The sequence below is a fragment of the Zeus faber genome, assembly GCF_960531495.2.
Source record: "Zeus faber genome assembly, chromosome: 7".
In the NCBI taxonomy this organism is placed as follows: domain Eukaryota; kingdom Metazoa; phylum Chordata; class Actinopteri; order Zeiformes; family Zeidae; genus Zeus; species Zeus faber.
The window spans coordinates 12,474,329-12,491,344 of NC_137203.1; the positions used below are offsets into that span (position 1 = coordinate 12,474,329).

The window sequence follows — 17,016 nt, forward strand, 5'->3', positions numbered from 1 at the left end:
GACGTTGCTATGGTCAATGACCTCCTGTTCCGTTAGGAACACAGTTCCCTCACTCACAAGTGGCTTCTGGGAGGTGTTGAGCAGTTGGCCAACTTTTATCCAGGAAGGGTTCACATCTCCAATGTGAACACATGCTCCTGCTCCCTGTGTCTCCAGCTGAATCAGGCATCAGTCACTGCTCTGCCGAGTGCTGTGCCCTATGACTCTTCTGGCACTATTAACTGTGCCTCAGGCTACAGTTTGTCACACAGCCACCGTTGGTCCAAATGATGGATTTGATTTAATCCTAGCCTCCAATAGTGTCTTGGGCAAAGTAGATTTCCAATCAAGTTAATAGCAAACGGGTGGCAATGCGTTCACTGCATTTGCTTGTAACTTTTTAAGTAGGCAGGTCATAGAGTATGTAGGACTGTGAACACCCAACACATCTCCAATCATTGGCCTTGTATATTTTTTTTGAAATTTAAATACATAGTTTATTTGTTGAAAGGTATTGTTTGTATTAACTAACTGCAGCAGGGCTTTTTTACTTACTTTGATTTCCAGCCATTCTGGTAGTCTACCTTGGTGTGTGTGTGAGTGTATGTACATAATTTAGTATTCTTGCATAAAAATGTAGGTGTTTTATTGTATTTATATGTCTATGTGTGGGTCTTATGAAATACAACTCGAACGCTGAGTAGGAGGTGGTACAGGTTAAAGGACAGGACTAGAAAGCGTGGGATCTTTGATAGACATGTCTGTCAAAGATCCCACGCTTTCTAGTTCCACGTTTCCAACGTTCCAGTTTTCAACGCTTTCTGCATTCTGGGAGCTGGCTGAATGAAGCCAAGTGTGGGGGAACCTCTGAGGGTGATGATCTCAGAAGCACAGTTTGCGGCACCCTCATCATTAACAAGACATAGCTTTAAAAAAATATTTGCTTGATTCGCACAAGTGACACCTTGTTTTGAAGCTCTGATTCTCCACTTTCAAATGATGTGGAAAAATCAAAGGGTGGCCAAAGTACACGTTTCGCTGTGGTGGGTCACGTTATTTATTTGAGAACCTGCCTGCACATGTCTGGACTTAATTCTGGTTAATTGGGCTCTCATAACATATTCACAACAGCATTCAGATTTACCCGAAGTCCAATCGGCAAAAAACTGTGGCAGAGGGTTCTCAGAGAAGGAAGTTTACATTTTATTAAATGTTAATTAACGTATGAGTATTTATTTTGTAAAATGGATATTGGCAGAACAATGGCTTTGTTGCACCTTGAAAAAATGTTTCCAGGACAGCTTGGGTAATTTAATCTTATTTGTTTAACACACACACACAATAAATGTGTATGTCAAAACACACACACAAAGTTACGGATTTGACAGTAATTCAGACTGGCAGGGTAACTGCTCCTGACACCTAGAATAGCTGTTTGCCTCCACCTCCATGCAGTGTTTATACACACCCACCCACCCACCCCCACCCACCCACACACACACACACCCCCGACTGGGTAGTTTTGAGCCCCCCAAAAACAAGAATAAAAAAAAAAAAAAAAAATACATTAAAAAAACAAACAAACAAACATTAAAAAAAAATTGGTATTTCCCGAAAAATGCATTGTGCAAATACATGATATGAATAACATTTATTTGGATTGGGTGAAGTTAAATAACTTGCAGATAGTTTCAGCATCTGCAATGTGCACACGTCTTCAAGAGACACCACTGGTGTCAGTACACCTCGCTGCCAATGTCACCAGTGCACAAGCTGAATCTGTCAACAACGTATTGAAGTGCTCTTTAGTCTATATAAACAAAGCGTTTATGATCATATATGGCAATAACTAGGTGAAAACCTTTTCAAGCTGGGAAATGCTGTTTCTCCATACTGAACACATAAGTGAAATAGTCAGCACAAAAATTAAACATAATTACATCCTAATTACGCTCTCCAGCTTTAGTTGCCAGGAATTTACATTATGCTGTATATTGCAGTTATATTTCTGCCTTTGTTTAAATATAACATATGTGCATATTTTTACTATTTCTGTTGACTTTCGATGTAAAGCTGGTTTTGCTGTTGTACGAAATGTTTTATACAAATAAAATCGACTTGAGTTGTTGCCAGGTCAATTCACTTCCACAATAGCCCTGAAGTACTGTATGGATTGCCTTGCCAACTGGCATGGCGTATTATTTAATTAGTCAACAGCAGCTGCACACTTTAATTCTCATACCACACAGCAAAAGAAAAAGTCAACCAGAACAATGGCGGAATAAAACAGCAGGCGCAACGTAACTTTGAAACTTAATTCCAAAACAACAAAAGTAATCCAACAACACAGGCTCATACCGGCGGCCTCATTTGATTGCATCTTGAAAAAATGAAAAAAATGAAATAAAAACTCAGCAAAAAAGAATTTCATTGACAAACATTTAAATCTGTGGAGATGGGCGACGGGAAACATTAAAATGATATTTCATCGACACGGATACGAGTGTTCTAGCAGAACATTTAAAGCCACACTTCATTCACTTCACCCGAGGTGGTCTTGAGAGGTCGGACATGGTGTGTCCGTCTGAGGAGAGCATTTTTTGCTGGTTTGCGCATTTGAACGTTTGACTGCACTCGGTCACCCGATTTCTGCGACAGACAGGCGGTGGGGGGTGAGACGGAGCAGGGAGATGGGACGACGGTCAAATCCTTCTCCCAGAGTGAGCTCATGTCTATGGGGTTGTTTCACAGGCCATTACCCCTCCCTGATTGTCGGAGCCAGCGAAAGGTGTCCTGTCAAAAGACCGACCCTCAGACTTCTCCGTTTCTCAACTCTTTTTGGCAACTGGGCATGTTTATGTCTCATCAAATGAATTATTTTTGTTTTTTTTCCACCTGGATATGAGAATAGTTCTAATTCCGATGTATCTTGGGCTGCGATGCTCAAAATGTTCCAACCTTTCCACCAAAAAATAAAATAAAATAAAAAAAATTGTTCCAGCTGATAACCAGCATGCTTTGTCAACAGCACAGACTTAATTTCGCTGTTGCAGTATCAATTCAAAGCGTCGGCAGCAGGGCCCGACAGATACGGATCTGTCGTCACCGATACGGATGCCAATTTTAAGTAGGGCTGTGACGATAACCGCCAGTGATGTCAGATAACGGTCATCACCGCAAATAATATTTATATATATATATATATTTTTTTTTTTGTATTTCTTTGTTTGCTGGTGAAAGTTACAGGAGGACATGAACTACATACTCAATCACTGCTAAGTAATCGTCATTGGCTGTCTTCCAAGGACTTCTGGAGAATCCGCCTCTCGTCCGTCACTTCAGCTTTGTGCGCCGCGCGAGGGGAAAGGGTGGTCCATTAAACATGTGGCGGGTTACGTGTGTCCGATTATTATTAATAATTTCTTGGGGCTGTACCCGACTCAAGAATTTTGTCAGTCGCATCGGATTCGGCTCTTTGGCTGGGAATATGAATTGGGCACGGCCGTCTGCGATCAGGGCGCACGGAGAGCCATGTCTGCGTCAGTACGCCTCACACGTATAAAAATACATTTATGATTCCCCTTATCTATAATTCCTCATTGGAATGTTTTCCCTGTGCATTTTTGAAAGCTTCTATCTGTTTTATCCTGTTTTTGTAATGGTAAACCACTATACGCCGTTAAAAACACTGCTTTTCATGGCGGTAAAAAACAAAACAAAAAAAAACAAAAAAACATACTGTCACAGCCCTGATTTTAAGGGGCAAAAAATTCCGATAACCGCAGAACAGTTGTATATTCACATTTAAACCCATATTGCCTGACAAAGTTCTGAGTCCGATACAGTAACACAAGTGATTATTATCGTAAAAATCACTGGCAATCTGTTGGCATGTGGCTCGAGGAGGATGCCTGGGACCACTAGTCTTACCGATACTGCTTATCCAATCCAGTACTTTAACAGTGCTGGTATCGGTTCTTTTTATTATTTTAAGAGGAAAAACCAAAACCAATCAGGAGCAGATTTGACACTTCTTTATTTTTTGCCCATTACGCACAAAGAGGGGGCAATTGGGGTGCAATCTGCGCTCGTCATGTCATTGTCACTCACTCAGAACAGGGCCTCCTGGTGCGGGAGACAGCCAGGCAGAGGGAGCCGCCCCCCCCCCCCCCCCCGTGCATATCTCCATACCGGCGATGGAGTGGAAGAGAAAGAATCTCTTCTGATAATAGCAAAAATGCTTCTTAGATAAATATCTTAATTATATAGCCTAAATAAAGAGAAAATACATTTATTTAATTTCTTCAATACCGTTTACAGTACCAGTAACGTCGGAGCTTATCCATACTACGGTCTTTAATAATAAAGCCCCGGGGCCTGTTTAATACAGCGTCAGTCGGTATCAAACCGACCAAATAGACCCGCTGCTCTCCATGTGTGAGCGACACAAACACAGAATATGCTCTCGACTGACTGGGTGAGTAAGATATGTCAACATTCAAATATTAGGGCTAATAACCCAGCAGGGGTTGAATATGATGTTATAGTATGTCCGTCTCCCTGCAATCTCCGTTAGCTTACTATCCACACTGACAATCCTTTAATGGTGGTTTAATATTCTCCAAGATTACATTTATTCTTCTCTAAAATGAAATGTTCCCAGAGAAATATTGACTTAATTCGAAGATTAGGTAAAATAATGGAAAGTTATAAGAACTTCATTTACTTCTAAATCTGTTCATGCCTGGTTTAACCATTGGTGGGTTATAACCTTTATCAGCACTTTATCTGTGAAATTTCAACCAATACAATAGTGCTTTGGAGCCCAAATATTGGCAGATATGATCGGCCTAGCAATATAACACACCCACCCACCCACCCACCCACCCACCCACACACACACACACACACACACACACACACACACACACACACACACACACACACACACACACACACACACACACACACACACACACACACACACACACACACACACACACACACACACACACGTTGGCCCTAGTCAGAAGTGGCTGCTTTCAGATTTGTCCCCTAACAGCTTTAGTCACAGTAGTTCTGATTCTGAGTTTCCCATGGATGCACGAAGACTTACTCTTTGAAGGTGCTGCTGTCTGGGTCCTCAGTCATCACGTCATGCAGTGCCTCCACACAGACGTTGATAATACCGCAGAACTTATCTTGGATCACACTAAGAAACACACAGGTGACATGACATTAGGGGTGAGATCATGATTACGTCGCAATTACAGATCTCTTTGGTTTATCTTAAGACCTTGCGCTTAAAGGTATCTGATAGGGTACAAGATAAAGGCATAAAACTTGACACATGGAGGGGGTCATGAAACGATCACCTCTGCAGTCAGAGAGGCCCCAAAAAATCCTGGGCAGTCACCCTCATATACAGGGGTCAGGATACATGCCAGTGTACTTCATCCATCAGCACACACATCTAAATTGTGAAACATTCCATGTACTTCAGAATCACCTGGTCACCTTTGGCTTGTGAAATTTATATTCATAGAGTTTTTACACACCTAAGACTCCAAAGTCTTTATTCAGTCAGAGAGGGGGAGAGAGAATAAGTCTGGAATAGCCTCTTTTGTACAAAACAAGAGCAGAAGAAGAATAAAGATAACAAAGGAGGTAAGGCATGCATAATGCTTAAGTTCTATTATAGCCAAATACAGATGGAAGCCATAGAAGTTTCACATTGCCTAGCTTCACAGTTAAAACCAAATGTCATATAAATTTGCTATATATCATTAATGTCACACAAATAGCAGGCACTGATGTATCCACTGGGACCTGAAAGGACAAATGAAGTGGGTCTGACCATATCAATCTTAGGGGTAAAACGGAAAGGTAAAACTAAATCCAAAAATAAAATAAATAAACATCTGTGTGGGTGGGGGCATTGATGCTTCAAAGGTTCTGTCAAACACATGAGTAGCTGGGGAAGTAGACCCCAGGCAACGCCTCATACAAGTTTATGCTGCATGGAGCCAGACAAAGAAAATGAAAATAAGTGTGTGACAGGCACATACCAATGCTGCAAACATCGCTCTCTCTTATCTCCTCATATGTGGATGTATTTTAAATGTGCATCATTTAATTTATATTTATATATATATATATTGTTGTTCTAATTAAATAGTTTTTTCCGACTTTCATTGCCATTCTCCAAACATGCGGGAGACACAGACACCCCACCACGACGCGACTCTCCCCGCAGGAATTTTTTGTTTCATGTAAACATCGCAAAATAAAATAAAATGAATAAATAAATCTACAATACAAACACTTCTTTTTTTATTGCTTTTGTTTGGCGAAACAGATCGGATGAAGCAGATGACCATAAATATACGGACCAGCCACACAAATACACACACTGCATCACAGCTTGCTGCAAATGGGGCTGCATAGCTGCAGACCGGTCAGAGTGCCCACGCTGACCCCTGTCCACTGCCGAAAACGCCTACAATGGGCGCATGGGCTTTGGAACTGGACCGTGGAACAACGCAAGAAGGTGGCCTGGTCTGATGAACAATGTTTTCTTCTACATCATGTGGCTGGCCGGGGTATGGGTGCGATCCGATCGAGCATCTATGGGATGTGAATGTGCCATTGAAAAACCCAAATCGGTCGCCACCAATACATGTAACAGCGAATTTGCGCGGTTTCTAAATGCTGTGCATGTGTTGTCTAATTGGTGAAGATTTTTTCTTCATTTGATTGTGTTTTTCTATTTGCATGTGTTTTCTTAAGTTGCAGTGCGTGCGTTGTGCTCTCAGGGCCACAGTACAGAAGTTAATGATTGTGTTTGGGCGTGACTGCTTCTACCTGGCTATCCTTGGTAACCTAGATGCTGGATTTGAAAACAGAATTTTTCTGATCCAAATTTGCCCACTCGGATTCTAGCGACTTGAATTAAGTTTCACAAATATCTGCAACGCGAATTTTTGGATCATATTTTTTAAACATTGAAAAAAAATTTCATCGAATTTGAATTATTTGAAATCGAGTTTTTGAAATAAAAGTGAAAATATTTCATGTTATAAATTCAAAGTAGTTAAATGTCAACATCTAAAATTAAATGGCTTTAAATATTTAAAACATTATACGAGTATAAAATGTTGAAGCAGACATGACGAAGCTTAAGTTGGAAAGAAAATACAACTTTAAAAGAGTCTGAATTCAAACAAATGGTTGTGTTGTGCATCAATAACAATCCTCCTGCTATTACATTCTGTATTAAAACTGCTTTGAAATTGAAACATAGCAGCCATTGCTGGACCACGTCATGTCAAAACATCACTCTTGAACATATGTCAGTTTTAATATGATCCAGCCCTTAGTGATGATGATTGAATGATTGGTTTCAAAGGCTGACTCGTGTTCTGTGTTTCTGGTCAGGCAAAACTATGTAAGTGGGAACATAATCTGAAAGCCGATGGGCCATGGAAAAGAGGCATTTTCTTCAGAAGAGGCAGTTTTCTTTGAGAGCTCAGCGACGGACCCCAAAAAGGACGGGTTGGAGAGAGAGTATTGGCCGGTATTTATCCAAAGTTTCCAATGTGTCAATTGCTATGAATGAGTGTATAACATCCAAAACAGGTTTTAACACGCCTAATAGGAAATTAGCTTACTCTGTCTGGCTAATTTATAGATCATTGCTAATATTTCCTTTCAGTGGGTATTGGGATGGAGAAAGCAGATAAAAAAAAAAAAAAAACTTGCGCCAATTAACTAGGAAAGGCAAATAATTAGATGAGCTAAGAGACAGGTACGTTTTTTTTTTATTGTCAGACATTTAGTTTGTAGCAATGGTAAGATTAACTTTGAGCGGTGGAGGAGGGGTCATTCTAAATAACCTTTTCAGTGTACTGATGCAATTGGCGGTTTTTAGTTACATACTCAGGTTTTACGGACACCATTAAAAAGTGGAATCAACTTACACCACAGAACAGCTCTGAATGTGCCGATTCCATTTACTAATATAGTAAATGGACAAAAAGCAAAAATGTCTAGGTTGCTTAGGCAACCACAGTTCCCTGAGGAGGGACCAGATCTATTACTCATGGGACTGATTGTCAGATCACATAATCCAAATCAAAACGCTTTGCATTCACCCCTGAAAGGCAGGGGAAGTGCCTCGGCCCCTGCGGTTATATATTGCGGCTTGACTTCCACTTCCTCCTCTATTCTGCTGCTGAGCGCCTCGGAAGGGCACCATACTGCAGCACAGTAATAGATCTGGTCCCTCCTCAGGGAACAGTGGTTGCCTGCGCAACCTAGATGTTCCCTATCGCAGGGACTGCGATCTATCACTCATGGGACAGCATACCATCATATGATAGTATGGTGATCACCCAAGGGTGTTACATGTCACATGTCCCAGACCTGTGAGTGGACGTGTGAGGAAAAATGCTTACGGGATACTTTCTGTAACACCTGCATACTCAGGTCTGTACACCACACGGAATATGGTAGAGCAGACCTAGTAACGACTAACATGTAAAAGCATACAAATGTGTGTGTGTGGGGAGCCCCAAGACGCTGCCCGACATGTCCTCCAATGACACCCCCTGAAGAGGGTCTAAGTGGAGGACACTCTTCCGGTGGAGTGGGTGCCCAAGCCCTGAGGGGCCTCGAATGACAAGTTCCTGTAGGCCAAGTCTATGGCTTCCACCAGCCGATGAGCCAACCTGCTACTTGGACAGGGGCTTACCCTTTGCTTGGGCACCAAAGCACCCAAGAACTGGTCCCCACGCCTGACTCCCTTTGTGCGGTCCATATAACACTGCAGCGCCCGAAAAAAGGCAGTGGAGAGAAGGCTGCCAGCTCAATGAACTGACTCCGAAACGGAGTGGTAATGACTTTCAGGGTGAAAGAAGCGTTGGGACTCATGACCACTCTATCACCTCTACCTAGGAACTGTATGCAGGATGGGTGGACTGACAGTGCCTGCAGCTCGCCTACCCGTTTCGCAGAGGTGAGCGGCCGCAGCAAGGCCGTTTTCAGAGAAACGATCTTGATGCCTGCTGTGTGTAGGCACTCGAATGGAGACCATGACAGAGCCTGCAAACCTACCAATAAGTTCCAAGAGGGGAATTAGGGACGGCTGCGCGCAGGCGTTGGATGCCCAGCATAAAGTGAGACGCCAGGGGGTGACTGCATAGTGCAAAGCTGTCCAAGCCCACATGCAGAAATAGCTGCCAGATAGACCGTTAGTATAGCGACCACTTTCCCCTCAGCCAGCAGTTTCTGCGGGAACTGTTATATTAGCCCTACAGGGCACTCGGATGGGGCGTGACTCCGCTGTTCGCACTGTGGAACGCACGGCACCAAATCGTTCCACGGGCCTACATGAGTAGGTCTCACCTGGGAGGAGCTCCAAGAGGGGCCGACACATGTTGCACAGATCGGCAAACCACAGGTTGCTGGACCAATAAGACGCCACCAGCAGTAGCACCAGGTTGTCCTCCCACACCCTGTCCAGCATCGGCTGAATGAGTCCCAGGAGGAAAAGTGTAGAGCAGCGCCTCAGGCCGTGGGTGGGCCAACATGTCCACAACCAACGGTGGCTGGTCCACACCTAGGGAGAACCATAACATGCACCTGTTTGCATCACCTCTCACAATGCAAACAGGTCCACCTCTGCTCGGCCGAATCGCAACCAAATCTCGGCCATGAACTGGGGGTGAAGCTGCCAGTCTGCCACCCAGGGGTTCCCTCTCGTCTGCCCCACGGTTGAGGCAGCCAGGGATGTGGACAGCCCAGAGGGAGAGGAGGTTCTGCTCTGCATAAAGCAGTGTTGGTTTGCTGACCCAGGAGGAGGGACTGGACCCTACCTACCCTACCTACCCTACCTTATCAGAACATATCGGCCCTTGAGGGCTGGCAGGATGTGCTGAAGAGCTAATAGCACTGTGTGCAGCTGTAAGCTGTTTATGTGTTATCGTCCACCGCTGGTTGGCTGTTGTAGATGGCTCCCCACCCCGTCAGGATGCGTCCATGGTGATGGTGGAGCGATATGAATTGCTCCCCACTGGGATCTTGCACGAAGGAAGAGTACACTTCTCCACACTGACTAGGCCCTCTTGCACCTCAGTGACAGTCATCCTGCGGTGCTTGTCCTTCACTGGAAGGAAGCACTTGGTCAAGTACCACCCTTGGAACGCCCTAACTCGCAGCATGCTGAGGGGTAGCGCCAAAGTCACTGACGCCATAATGCCCAGTAGTTTTTGATACAAAAGTGATGTCACTGATTGTCCATGTCTGAACTGTGACTCGCATGACTTGATGGCCTGAGCCCTGACTGGGGATAGTCGGACCATCAAAGAAATATATCTAAAATATATATTTTAGAATAATATATTTCCCAATAATATATTTTTATAAATATATATTATTTATATGTAAAATATATATTAATATACAACATATATTATTTAAATTATTTATATATTATAAAATCTAGAAACCAAGTCCAAATCCATGCCCATAAAAGGGGGAATGTTGACATTGAAGCCCAGACTCCCCAGGTGAGAAAGGGTTAATCTGGCCGCCTGTCTGACTCCTTCCTGGGACTGGCTGCAGGCGAGCCAGTCGTCCAGGTAGTTGTACACTCTCTCCCCCTGCTGGCGTAGCAGTTCTATCGCCACTCCCACACATTTCCTGACCTGTGGGGCTAGAGAGAGACCGTATGGGAGCCCATGAAAGGCAAAGCGTAGGTACTCCCTGTACCAGGGGTGAATAAAGATGTGAAAATATGCATCTTCCAGATTAATTCCACAAACCAGTCATTTGGTCGAATAAACCTCACGATTGACGTGTGGTCAGCATCTGGAATTTAATTTTCACCGGATGCTTGTTCAACATTCGCAGGTCCAGGATCAGGTGAATATTCCCATCCTTTTTGGGACTGCAAATTATCCAGATGAGATAGCCCTTGGTGACTGTTTTCCGGATTCACAGACTTGTCATACACACGCGCCAGGCCCATTGCACATTGCAGCGCTGGCTTGGTGGAGAGATGTGCCCCGGGTTCTGCGCGTACTTGCTTACTCCATGGGCCCTTGAGATCGGCGATTGGAGCCCGTGTGTTCCGCGAATGCAGCAGTGTATCGCACAGTCAGTCGGTTGCGTGCTTGCGCGACCGCACGTTCAACCCATGGACCCACGGGTGTGCTATGTACTGTACACACTTCAAGCCTGGGTGCCTCGTGGACGCACAGGCGCTGCGTTCAATGGGTTGGGCGTAGGCCTGCTTATGGCCAATTGATGCCTCGCAGGCGACATGTTCTGATAAAGATTTCCCCCCTGGTGCGACATGACACAATGGGAAACGGGGGTTTATGAGTTTCATACTTTTCATTGTCGAATTTGTGATTGAGCTCAAATAGTGTTTCGCTGTAATGTGGGGGTTTGTGCACAGCAGGCCAGCGTATATAACAAGAGCCTGCTGCACTCCCACGGTGGAAGGTGTGGGGGAATGGGGCATGTGATTCATGGCACAGACATTTAGGGACCGATGTGGGCAAATGGTGTGTGTGTGTGTGTGTGTGTGTGTGTGTGTATGGGGACGGGGACAGAAACCCCCTTCCCGTCTCTGAGGCTTTGCCTCCACCGCACGTCTACTGCCTTGCTGGGAGGGGGACGTGCAAGGGATCCAGGACTGAAGAGCCTCCAGGCTGTTCTTCTCCTCGTTGAACCTGGCTGTCATGAGGTCCATAGCCTCACCAAAGGCCCGGTGGGGGACACTGGGGTGTTGAGCAGCGGTGCCTTGTCCCGGTCCTGAAGTCCTGTTCAGCCCAACAAGAGGATCCGGTTCAGGGCCACGCAGGCTCCCAGGGCAGCTTGGGCCACCCATCGGGTGAGGTGGAGTTAGAGGTCTGTGGCCTACCACAGCTCCACCAGGATTCCACCGAAGCAAAGCTGGCGAGCCTCGGAGTGCTGCCTACCCAGGCACGCGACGCAGGACAGATGGCGGTCGCCTTTCTCCCTTCGGTGTTCGGAGTCGGGATATGACCTCCTCGACATGAGGAGGCTATTTATTATGACTATCTATTTTCGCAGAGGAAAAAAACAGTGACGGAGATATGAAGAATGAATGTTAGAATATATTGCCTCACCGAACGGTACTCGAGCTGGTGATTCACACCGACTAACGCCAGTGGGATCCGCAAGGTCAAGCAGGCGTGGAAATACGATTGTCTCGTTCTGGATTCTTCTTGTGCTAAGTAAGTAGAGAGGAAGTGGAAATCGAGCTGCAATATATACCCAAGTGCGGCATCGTCACTTCCTCTGCCTTTCAGAAGTGAATGCAGAGCGTTTCGATTGTATTACATGATCTGAGGTTCAGTTCTGTGAGTAATAGATTGCAGTTCGTGCAATAGGAACTAATGTTTGACAGGCACGTTGGCACTTTTTTTTTTTATTGACCATAGCCTTGATGGATGGACCCATAGCCTATGATTGTCAGTGGGTGGTTTGAAATATACAGATAATAAAACAAACAACACACACACACACACACACACACACACACACACACACACACACACACACACACACCCACACACACACACAATAATATAATACATCAAATAAGATTTGATAGGGTTAATTTTCAGTATGATATTAGCGGTCAGAAATCAAACAATTTACTGACAGAGTTTTAACATTAAATTAGTTTTAACATTAAATGTAAAAACTCTGTCTTTTAACACAGTTAAACTCAGCAATTACTACTTTTTTTTTTTTTTTTTTGGCCATCTGTAACTGTGTTTAGATTACAGGATAACAGATGAAGAAGTTCACCAGGAAAAAGAAAATTTGTTAACAGACTGACGCTACAATATGGTATGCAAATAAAATACAAGATGATTCATTCTTGTGTCCTCGGGCTACAAGTCGTGTCTTCAACTTAGATAAATGTCTTAATAAAATTTTATTTGAAAATTGTACAGGAAATTTGGGGTCATTAATATTTTCTAGTGATCCAAATCAAATTAAAAAGGGAAAAAACAGGCGATGAATAAATAGCATTATATATAAAAAAAAATATTCTCACAGACTCAATGTCTACAAGGACTTATGTTTATAACCAGCTATTAATTATATTGTTACAGGACAGAACAGTATTGTCAATGGACCAGATATAAATTGGAATTATTGGAAAATTGGCAGAAAACCTTAAATCTGAATCTTGAAACCTGAAAGAATCACAATATCTTTGGCCACAAATACACTCTTGTGTAGTAGTCTCCTGTAGTAATGGCCATTTTGACCACATTAAGCAAATGGTCTGAATGCCAGCTAGTCTTTTTCATAATGTAAATTCCATTAGTCTTTAATGTGTAATTTAAAAAAAGAAAAACCGACACATAACATAATGCTCCTTGCTATGTAAATTGAAATTATCTTCAGCTCATGTATGGATGACCAACCCAGGCTCCCTTATCGGCATTAATAAACAGAGTCTAACCTACGACAATGAAACACACTACCAGTACACAGACATACACTTGAACTTTTGAACTGCGTCACTGAGGAGACTATCATTTGATTTGCTTTATCTCCATGTAGTTATTCTAACAGAAAACGAAGACATTTATATTCAGACTCGGACAATGCTGGTGCTTTACGCGTATGTGCAAAGCTAGAAAACATACTGACCCAATGTTTGTGTACATATCAACTAAACACCTGTCTGCTGTAGAATCAAAGAGAGATTCTAAATGTTCATACTGATATTGCAGAAGGGGAAAAATAAATAGCCATCAACTTTCTTGTTATCTTTTAGCCCCAATAACATTAAAACGAGTGACTGATGAGAAAATTAACATACCAAACAAACTATTTTGAAAAAGAGGAGCAGGCAGAGGTTTGAGCCTGTAAATAATGATAGAATATCAAGTGATAGGAACTGCCTTATCATGCAAAGACATTTTATAGCCCATTTAAACTACATACTTCCTAAATACATACTCTTATCTCCCATCTGATAGATCAAACATCCAATTTGTGGAACTAAATTATTTCTTGTCTCCTCCATTAATTTTTAGATTTTGTAAGATGTTATCTGGATGCAATTTATGATCGTTGTATATAACCACTTTTCAGTGGTAATTGCAGCCATGAAACCAAAACAAACTTAACTTGAGATTCTTTATCTCTATTCAAAGCATTTTATTCTGTAAACAATCGACTGAAATATAAGAAAATCATTTGGATAATAGCCAAACTGATATTCCCCGTGACACAGAAGCAATACAGAACCTTTATGTGAACAACATAATTTTGATTTATAATAACAGTCTCATTTTGAATAAGAAAACTTGTTGTATGTTAATTCTTTGCAAAAGTGAACTCTAGAGGAATGCTTTAAGGATGCTTGACAAAATATTTATGATATAACAACATTAAGATCTCCACCAGTGTATGTTGTGATTATTTATGGCAAGCGATTTGCGAGCTGTAACACAGTGCATACATTGGGGCCTAGACACAGGGTAAGGGAAGGGGGTGGACGTCCCAGAAAAAAAAAAAAAAAAAAAAAAAAGGTTCACACCTTTCTATGATTACCAAATCCAGACTGATGAACAGTCAGTCGCCAAAATCTTGATAAAATAATCCATCACCATGGCACATCAAAGAGAAAGTTTTTCATCAAAATCCAGTGCAGCTTGTTTCAACTACTTTCAAAGAGTTTCACTCAGAACATGAGATTGACTTTCAAACGCTTAAAATTGCAGGGGATGAAAATCTGGTGTTTCTATTTGGACTTCTGGACCAAATTATTCATCTGGACGCATTTGAGAAGAGGAAGAATTGGTGTACACAAAGTTATAAAGCGTAATAATCGACAAAATTTAGTTTTGTTCCCTCAAGGCCACATCAGACAAGGACAGGAAATTTGCTAATTGTCATGTCTATCCTATAGCGATGCCTTGTACGGGTATACAGTCTGTGATGATTTTCAAAACGCACTCCTATAACAACTTGTTGAAACTTTGAATAATTGATTGTACAAAAAAGGCATTACAAATATATTTTATATATTACAAATGTTTGATACATTACAAATGTTGACAAAAAACGGTTTTATAATTCATATTAATAAATGTACGGTGGTCTCAGCAGTACAGCACCAAGACCAAACTCAAACTTTATCAGAGCTGTGTCCTTTCCACCCCCCTGTATGGCTCGGAATGCTGGAGAATGACAGCGAGTGACAAACAGCTGTCGTTCTTCCACACAAAAAACCTCAGAAGAATCTGTAGGATTTTTTGGCCCAACACAATATCTAACCAAGACTTACTTAATAGGTGCCAGCAAGACAGCATGGATAATATCATTGCGAGACAGCACTGGAACTGGATTGGACATGTGATGAGGAGAGAGCCAAACAGCATCCCAAAAGTAGCCCTACACTGGACACCAGATGGAAAAAGAAAGAGAGGACGACCCAAAACTACCCGGCGTCAGACGGTCGAGGACAAAAGAGAGCTATGAACTTGACCTGGGGAAGTGTCCAGAAAATAGACCAAAACAGACAGGAGTGGATAACCTTCATTGCTGCCCCACATGTCAGAATGCATAACGGGCAGTAAGCAAGTAAGAAAGCAAATCCTATTCAACTTCAAATATATGGGAAAAACAGCTAAAATTTATAGGGAATAGCCATCAAGTGGTCAAAATTAGCATTGAACGAGAGATGGCATCCAACCTCATAGGACCATGGGCAGCTCCGCAGGCCCTGGCCTTTCGCGTGCAGCTGCCCCAAACTTGGTAGAGTAAAATATATGAAATGAACTGTCATAATTTCTACATTGTAATGTTAAGATTCAGTAAGAACTAGAAATCCTTAAGTAACATTTTTAGTATATACGGGTGACCTCTTACCTTCCCTGTTTGCCTGCATGTGTGTCTTTGTGCGTATTGGTGTGTCTTTGTGTGCATCCATACACAAGCCTATACATCCACTCTGGCACAGAGAGGAGCCACAGATTTCTTTATTGATTCTGGGGAGACGGGTCTCCTCTCAGCTCAATCGATTCACTGCACCCAAGTGGTCATGGCCACCACCTTCTTCAACCCATTCACATAAACACACATAAATAAAACTGCTAACACCGGAGCTTTGTGTTAGGCCATCCCAAAGCACTCTGAACACTAGTTTTAAAAAATATGGAAGATGCGCAATAATTCATACTATCGATATTAATTCACAGACTCACAAATAAACAGATGCACACAGATGGGTCTGTGTGTGCACTTGCATAATAAAAACATCAAAAAGGTAGGAGAAAAAAATATATACTGTATATCCATGAAAGGAGTGGGGGGAAAAGGGGAAAGAAGCTGTGTGTGTGTGTGTGTGCGTGCGTGCGCGCGTGCGTGCGCATGTGCACTCACTATTTGCCAAGCAGCAAAACGTTAAGCCTCTCACCGTCACGGTCCAGCCATCCATAGCAGCTCCTCTTAACCCCATGAAAATACCAGAAAATCCTTAGGGTCCACAGTGTGTGTGCATATGTGTGTGTGTATATGTGTGTGTGTGTGTGTGTGTGTGTGTGTGTGTGTGTGTGTGTGTGTGTGCACGTGTGTGTGTGTGTGTGTGTGTGTGTGCACGTTTGCTTGGTGTGTGCTAGGGATGAAACTGATAGCTTAACAGCTGGCAGGACATGGTTCAGTGTCAGCTATTATTGGCAGCTTTGCCGGACACAAGAGACATGATTTTCTTTTATTTATCAATGTCGTATCCTTAACTTGCTGTTGAATGTATAGATTTGGACTTATCTGGAGGACGCAGATTTGTATTTTACTGGTATTTGTTTTGTATCTTAGTGGTCCTTCATTTTCCTATACGCCTAACGGGGGATTTTGAACCCTGGGCCACAAACGGATGACTTGTGTTCTGTTAGTGATAAACTGGTTTATTGGTATTGAACTTTTTTTTTTTTTTTTAAACAAGGGTTAGATTAGGGTTTTAGAGGCACAACAACA

General features: G+C 42.7%; 1 protein-coding gene across 1 annotated transcript in view; it reads right to left on the reverse strand.

Moving 5' to 3' along the window:
• Nucleotides 1–17,016, reverse strand: part of ipo11 (importin 11) — a 168,637-nt gene that overhangs the window by 35,251 nt on the left and 116,370 nt on the right. Inside the window, exon 27 of the mRNA XM_080003867.1 lies at nt 5,096–5,191. Within this exon, the coding sequence (XP_079859993.1) occupies nt 5,096–5,191 (96 nt within the window). The remainder of the gene's footprint in view (nt 1–5,095; nt 5,192–17,016) is intronic.